General features: G+C 64.7%; 1 protein-coding gene across 1 annotated transcript; it reads right to left on the minus strand.

Annotated features, from left to right (window-relative positions):
• Positions 1-504: 504 nt before the first annotated feature.
• On the minus strand, positions 505-6,941 carry BARHL1 (BarH like homeobox 1). The gene is made up of 3 exons (XM_054584823.1): positions 6,464-6,941; positions 2,508-2,730; positions 505-799 (listed from the first exon to the last, which is right to left on the minus strand). Exons 1-3 carry the CDS (start codon positions 6,927-6,929, stop codon positions 505-507), a joined length of 984 nt encoding a protein of 327 aa, XP_054440798.1. The 5' UTR covers positions 6,930-6,941.
• Positions 6,942-7,508: the final 567 nt, after the last annotated feature.

Raw genomic sequence — 7,508 nt, forward strand, 5'->3', positions numbered from 1 at the left:
GTGGACGGGCGCCTGTCATTTGTAAGAAGTTTATTTCGACATTTAAAAAAGAGAGAGAGAACCCGAGGGGCCTGGCTGCCTCCGGACAGAGGCGGGCAGCGGGGTCAGGGGCAGGCCCCTGGCCCCTCCCTGCGCCGCCCGGGGACGGGGGAGGCACAGGCCACGGACTCACGGACTCACGGACACAGTCACGGGCTCATGGGTCACGAATAAATAACTTCATGTACACTTTGCACACCGTTTGTACAGCTCTGCGCGGCCCGGCGCGGAGGGGAGGGAGGGGGTGTCCTGTATGTACATCCGCGGGTGGAAGTGGCCCCGGGGAGACTGGCCCGGGGGGAGGACGCCGAGGGCGGTTGGGGCGACTCGGTCCGGGGTCCAGGCCTCAGTAGACTTGGCATCTGGCCGTGGGGGGGACACGGGCTGCAAGGCCGGACAGAGCCCGGCCTGGGCGTCCTGCACGCGCCCTCCCAGGCGCGGGCGGGCGGCCGGGCGGCGAGCGCTTCACCGGGGCTGCGCGGCGCGCGGCAGGACACCGGCCAGCGGGGGCAGCGGCGGGGGCGGCTCGCTGGCGCCCTGGAGTCCGTGGATGAGGATGCGGGGCACCAGGGGCCGCTGCAGGGCGGGCGGTGGCGCGCTGGGCCCGCGGTACAGGTACAGCGCGGCGCCGGGGTCCAGGTTGGAAACGAGACTCTGCGGGTAGAAATAAGGCGACGGGAACATCCGCTGGAGCGCCGAGTAGTTGCCGGCCTCCGCCAGCAGCTCCAGCCCGACGGCCGTCTGTCGCTTCCACTTGGTCCTAAGGAACCGAAATAAGCGCGCACGGCAGGGTCAGGGCCTGGGCGCCCGGGACCTGCGCCCCTCGGGGTGCTCGGCCCAGGCGCCTGCGGGAGGCCCCAGGGGGATCGCGCTCACGGCGTGTTGACCGCGGGCGCTACCTGCACTGCCTCCTGCAGCCATGCGTCCCCATTGGACAGGTCAGAAAACTGAGGCGTGAGCCACCTTTCCAGATGGTCTCCAAAGCATTAGAGCCCGGCTTCGAAGCCAGGCTTTCTGACACCATTGCCCGGTTCTATCCTGGAGCACTCTGCTCAGGGGGCCGCAGGCCGGGCCCTTGGAGCTGGTGTTGGAGCTTCCCCCGCCCGCCCGTCCCCCGGGGGCAGAAGGCGAGATGGCCCTGGAGAGGACTCCGGCGGGGGTTGGGGGGTCGGTTTGCCAGCCCCGGGAAGGGCCGCTGTTGATTCTCCCCGCCTCTCCCGGCTGCACCCCCTGCAGGGCGCCGCCAGCACCATCGGGCACCCAGTGAGTGGCGCTTCAGCGGAAACAGAGAGGACACGCGCCCGCCACCAGCGCGCGCATCCTCCCCGCAGTCACCCAGGTCCGGGCCCGGGGCAAGCCCTGCAGCCTGCCTGGCACCCGAGTCTGGAGGCCACGGGCAGAGCGTGAGCGGGGGCTGGAGGAGGCGAGGAAGCGGAGGCCACGCTCGTCACCAGAGCTGCGTCCTGGACCCGCACGCCTGGCAGGGAGGCCGGGCCAGCGCCCCCAGCCGGGCTCCGCCACGCCAGCCCCGTTTCCCTCTCTGAATTATTCATCATCATCATAATTGTGTAATTACTGCAGCGGGCCTTAATTATTGATGCCCGGAGCAGTCATCGGCGTGTATTATTCATGGGGCGATGTGTTCTGAGGCTTGTTTATGGAAGGCGCCGCTCTGGCCTCCGCTAAGGACACTGGAGTGACTGTGGGCGCAAGTGTTTCTATGGGTGTGAGTTGTGCCGCTGTGTGTGTGCGTGTCTGTATGACTGCGGGTTGAGAGTGTGGAGGCGTCTGTGTGTGTGTGTTTGTGTCTGTGCATCTTTGTCCAGCGAGCGTGTTAAGGGAGGGAGATGAGAAAAGAGCAGGTTCAAGACCGGTGCTCAGCACCAATTCCTCAGTCCCCAGTCCCCAGTCCCCTGAGAGCCGGGGCGGGACCCCTGCCGCCTCCGTTGCAGTCCAGGGAAGGCTGGGGAGGCCTGGAGAGGCCAGGTAAACTCAGAGCCCTCCCCCTCCCCACCCCACCCCAGCAGCTGCCTGGGCTGGGCTTCTCCACCCCACCCCCCTGCTTGTCCTCCCCAAGACACAGGCCCCACCCCTCCCCTGGCCTGGGGCTTCCGCTGGGAGAACTCAGAGGCCTGACACCGGACCTAGGGCCGGTCCAGCTGGGGGTGGGAGGGCCTGGCTAGGAGAGGGCACGCCTTGGGCGGACCACCCGGGCCAGACGTCTGTCTGTCCACCTGCCCTGGAGCGGGAATGACTGGGTCCTAGAGACAGTCTAGGGCTGTCTCTCCCCATCACTGTGGTCTTTGGGCAAGGCCTTCTTTCCTGGGGCCTCAGTTTCCCCACTTTTACAGTCAGGGAAATCTCAGGGGCCCTCCCTCAGCGTTAGACGGTGGACCCGCTCCGAGCAAAGGCAGATCTGAAAGGAGGGGTGGCCTTTCTGCCCCCCGACCCCCGCAGCGGGGCCTCACCTGCGGTTCTGGTACCAGGTCTTGACCTGCGTGTCGGTGAGGTTGAGCGAGGCGGCGAGCTCCATGCGGTCCTGCACGCTCAGGTACTTTTGCCGCTCGAAGCTGCGCTCCAGCTGCGCCAGCTGATGGTCGGTGAAGGCGGTGCGCGCCTTGCGTGGCTTCTTCAGGCGCACCGGGGGACTGTCCCGCGAGCTGGAGATCTCGCGGTCGCCCTCCTCCTTCACTGCGGAGACACAGCAGCATGTCAGCGCCTGGCCTTGCCGCCCTCCCGCCAGCGGCCGTCGGCCCCTCGCGGTTGGGGAAACGCAGCTCCGGGCGGCGGGGCCCCGCCGCACCCAAGGGCTGTGGGACAGCCGCCGGGAGCGCGGGCCACAGGGCCATCGGTCTGAGAAGAACTGACACCTCAGGGAGAAATAACCCAAAGCCGAGAGAACTCGGCCTGCTCTCCCTATGCCGCGCTCCCCGGAGGAATAAACCGAACGACCTGGCGAACGTGCGGGGAGGGCACCCGGGGGTCCCGGCCCGGGGGAGGGGGCCGCGCCGGTGCGTGCTCAGGGGTGCGGTCTGTGCTCCGCACCTGCGCCCGGATTCGCCGACCGCACACGGGCCGCCAAAGGAGGAAGCCGAGTGCTGGAGTGCGGGGAGAAAAACCCGCGTGGAGGGACGAAGGGCTGTGTGCCCTGGGGCGAATCCTTGTCCGGAAGGATAATTGTACCCACGGCTCTCCTGGCCCCTCTGCGGATGCCAGTCTGCAAGGATGGTTGGCCCTGGTTCCCAAACCGCCACAGAGCGCAGCGCCGGGAGGCCGGGCGCCAGGCTGCATTGCCGCCGACCTGGGAGCGCGAGGCCCTTGGAAAAATAAGCGAGGCGTTTGCCCCTCCACGCGCGCATCGCGGAGGCCCGTTTCCTTGTCTACACGAGGTCCACCGTGGCTCCCACTAACTCCAGGCCGCGGCCGTGTGTTTCCGCGGGGTCCCCGCCCCTGAGGCCCAAGGACGGGGCCCAACAAGGTGGTTTCTTTTCACCGCTTTGGATTGGGGTCGACTGGCCGGAAGCGCGGGCTTGATCAAACAAGCTCCGCGCTCTCCGCTCCTTCTCCCCCTCAAGCGATGCTACGACCAAAGAGACCGCGTCCCCCAAACGGGCGCCTGGCGGGGGCCTCCTGCACTCATCCTCCCGGTGTTTTTCTTTGTGGTGAGTTTCATTGTGCGTGGCGTTTGCACTGACAGGGTTCAGCTGAATGTGAGTTGATTTCTCTCTGTAGGAAACAATAATCCGGTTAATTGAGCCACTAGGGAGGGAGACTTTTCAACCGGAAAGGCGGCGGTTTGCAGCCGGGATGGGGTGGGTCGTGTGCAGGAGGCGGGCTAGCTGGGAGGGCGCCCCTGGGGGGCCACCTCCGCCAGGCCAGCGCCCCGCCCGGCGGCCCTGCCAGGCCCGGGCTGCGGCAGGTGGGTCGGGGTGGCGGGACCGGTCCTGTCCCTGCCGGCAGGGAACGTTTAAGCAAATGAGAGGAAACAAGGATCCGAACCCCACACTCGATATTGTGGAGACCTCACTTTGTGGCCTAACTCTTCCACTGGCTCTTTGTGAACACCCCCACTTTCCGGGGCTGAGGTCTGAGGAGGGTGGGTGGGTGGAGTGGTGGCGTCAGAAAGATGGGGGGCTTTTCTCTAGTCCCTCCCCAGCGCAGGCTGGGGCCTCCCGGTGGGCCCTCGGAGCCAGTACCGCTGCTCTGGCGCAAGCTCGCCTGGGGTGAGGGGGGCACCTAGACCCTGGCCCGGAGGCCACACCTCAAGGCCCCAGAGGGGGCCCCTCTGACCGCCCGCGTGGAGCAAAGCGTCAGTCCGGTTTCTCAGCAGACGGTCGCCGGCCCTCACACCTCCAGCCGGGGCGGAGTGCCTGGCTTCAGGCCCGGTTCTAGCTTTTCTAAATGTCCTTCGAGGAGCCTTTATACCGGGAACTCGGTGCGGACTGGCCGACCCTCCCTGCCTTCCTGGGAGGAAAGGGCTTGGCAAGGGAGGGGGGCGGCAGATGCCCACCCAGGCTGGCTTGGCGCATCTGTCCCAGGGCCAGACTTCCTAACTCAGCCCCAGAAAGTGGCCTCCGCGTCTCAGAAACGCTCCGGATGTTGACTCTGCGGCCGTCGTCCCTGCTCCCTCCTCACCCCGGGGCTTCGGAGGTGCAAAGTCGGCACCGCCTAGGGGTGGGGGTGGGGGAGAGACCTTCCGCCCTCCTCCTCGGCAAACCTATTTACGCGATATGCGCAGAGCCAGCCCGATCAGATATCATCAGGGACAGGAGAAGGAAATTGATATTCCAATTATCTTAAACGAAACCTCACCTCAAAATCCCAAATAAAAGGAGACAAGAGCCAAATTCTCTCACCGCGAGCAGCCAGCCCCCCGTTGGCAGGAGTGGCGGGGCTTCTTGCCCCTCGTCGCCAAATGCCGGTGTTGTTGAGAATTACACATAATAAAACAATGTTATAAATACATGTTCATGAGGCTTCTCTGCCCTTTCCCGACACCTACCTTTCCCCAGGGCAAGTTTACTTTGCCTCTGTAAACCGCCCCTGGAGAGAAGCAGGGCTTTCTGGGCCGAATGCCGCCGGCCCTCCTTCCTGGGCGCCCGAGCCCGACCTGCCCGCTTTCTAGGTGCCGCTGCTGGGCCCCGGCTGCAGGAGCGGCAGACAGCACCGAGTGGAGGGGGCCCCCGGTGGGTTTCGGCTTGAGGTCAGAGAGCGTCCACAAACAAATTCGTGGTTGGAAGGGGAGTGTTAAATGAGTCTTCCCTACATTTTTATGAGGACTATGTTTGTTGAGCCCAAACAGGGGCCGGGCGGTGCCGGCCTCCAGCACCGTAAGGTGCAGCACAGGGAAGTTTTGTCCGGTGAGTGGGGTCGGGGAATTAATTAAACGACCGGAAGAGCCCTGAAGGGCCTCTGCGAGCCCCGTTTCCGGCTGGATGGAGACACCGGGCTCCCTCCCTCGGAGCCCTGACTCCGCTTCCCCTCCAGCCTCCGGATTTCTTCCCAGAAAGAACTTTGCCCCTCTGGCCTCGCCAATGAACTAAAGTCCAGGCAGATTCTGGGGACCAGAAATAAAATTAAGGTGCCCCTTCCTTTCTCCCCTTCCTTCTCCCTTTTCTTCTTTCTTTCCTCCCTCACCCCCGAACCGGCCTCTTAATCTTGATCTCAGCTCCCTGGTTAAAATGGGATGAAGAGGGAACAACAAGGAAGAGGTTCGCAGAGGTGATTGCAAGTGAAGGGCCAGTGACCCCAACCTAGGGGAACGGGGCTGCTTCCTCGGGTCCCACAGCACCGGGAATCGATTGCTCAATTCTCTTAAAAATCAAACTCGGTGGGAGCCCTTGGGCGGGGGCAGGGAACCCCCGCCCCCCAGACAGCCTGTCTCTGCTTTGAAGCGAGCCTTCCTTTTGCAGGGTTCCCAGGGCCCAACAGGATGCAAAGCCCAGTCCCTCTTCCCTGCTGGATATTCAGGTTGAAGGGTAGGAAATTCTGACTATTCTCAGAAATTTCCTGCTAGGTTTTCATGCTTATAAAAGAAAAGGACATTTAAGCAGAGCCCTTGGGTCTCCTGCTGTTTCCTGAGGTCTTTTCTCAGCCACAGGTCAGCCAGAGAGGACCTGCTCCTGCCCAGCAGCACCCCCCCGGAGGGGAGCCCCGGCCGAAGTTTGGAAAGTTCGCTGTGTGCATTCTGGGGACTCTCTCCTGGGGCACTCAGTGTCCCTCTCCCCACTCTCTCCGCTGAGCTCTTTGTTGCTCAAAGGCATAGCCACGGGCCAGCGGGAAGGTTCCAACACGACCGGCCGCCCAGCTGGGCCCGGGGGAGCTCCGAGCCGCATGTGCTGGTCCCCGCGCGTGTGCACTGGAGTTTTAACTCCAGTTTTGAGAGACAGAGCATCCCCCAAGTCCTCACCTCCCATTTTCTTACCTTTATACTCAGAGTCTGACGAGGCGTTGCTGCCACTTTTGTCCAGCTTGTCTCTAAAGTCCTCCCCGGCCTTGGCCGTGAGACGGCCCCCTGGCTCGGGGGCTGCCGGCTGCCCGCTGCTAGAGTAGGGCGCGCAGGCTGCCAGTGGCTTGCAGTCGGCAAGGATGTCCCTGATCAGAAAGGAGGAGGTCACTGTGCGCGACTGGGCTGGGGCCGAGAGCTGCCCGGGCTGCAGGTGGGAGTCCAAACCTGGGCCCGATGCCCCGCCAGGCCGCGGGGCGCCCGTCTCCAGGCAGTCCCTTCCTGGAGAGGCCGGTGAAGAGCAGTCGCTGCTGCTCTCGGAGCGCGGACTCAGCTCCAGGGGCGATCGGCAGTCCCCAAGCAAGGGGTCCCCCTTGGGAAGGGCGGGGCTGCCCGCACGGTGGGAGAGGATGGAGTCGATCCCAAAGCCATTGGAGCCTTCCATAGCCAAGCTGCGACCTGTCCTCTCCAACAGCTCCCCACCCACCCCCAACCCCAGCCGCCGCTGCCCCTGCCCCTAGCTGCGGGCTGGCATGGGGAAGGCGGGCAGGGAGCCTGCGGGCACCTTGGATAGAGTTCAGCCTTGGGGGAGCCCAGGAGCTCTGGGCCAACCTCCTCTGCGCATTAGATCCAAAAGGGCTCAGCGCGTCTCCTGCAGCATCGCGCCGAGTCGCCGAGCGGAGGGGGGGGCGGGGTGGGAGTGTCAGGGAGGGATGGGAGGGAGGGTGCGCCAAGTTGGGGAGAGCAAAGGGGGAGACGGACGGCCTGAGCGCTCCGTTGGCACCGAAGAGACGCGAGGATGGTGGAATCTAAATACAGAAGGGCTTTGAAAAATCCAAACGGCACGCTTCCTCCAGGCAAGCGGCGGCCGAAGGCGGCGGGGTCGGCCCCGCGGATTGCAGCGCGCTACCAGCGGGCGGAACGGAGTGCACCTGGTGGCGTCAGCACCGCGGATAGCGGCGGCGGCGGCCCGCGGCGCATGACGCCTCACCTGGCCGGGGAGGTCCTCTCTCCGCGCTCCCTG

Source organism: Pteronotus mesoamericanus, unplaced genomic scaffold, assembly GCF_021234165.1.
Source record: "Pteronotus mesoamericanus isolate MK-2021 breed Mesoamerican mustached bat unplaced genomic scaffold, CSHL_Meso_final contig_78, whole genome shotgun sequence".
NCBI classification, from domain to species: Eukaryota; Metazoa; Chordata; class Mammalia; order Chiroptera; family Mormoopidae; genus Pteronotus; species Pteronotus mesoamericanus.

Coding starts and splice junctions, on each gene's coding strand:
- BARHL1 (XM_054584823.1), bottom strand. CDS start 6,929: ATGGAAGGCTCCAATGGCTTTGGGATCGACTCCATCCTCTCCCACCGT. Junction 2,731..6,463: donor GTCAGACTCTGAGTATAAAG/GTAAGAAAATGG, acceptor GTGTCTCCGCAG/TGAAGGAGGAGGGCGACCGC. Junction 800..2,507: donor ACCTGGTACCAGAACCGCAG/GTGAGGCCCCGC, acceptor TCGGTTCCTTAG/GACCAAGTGGAAGCGACAGA.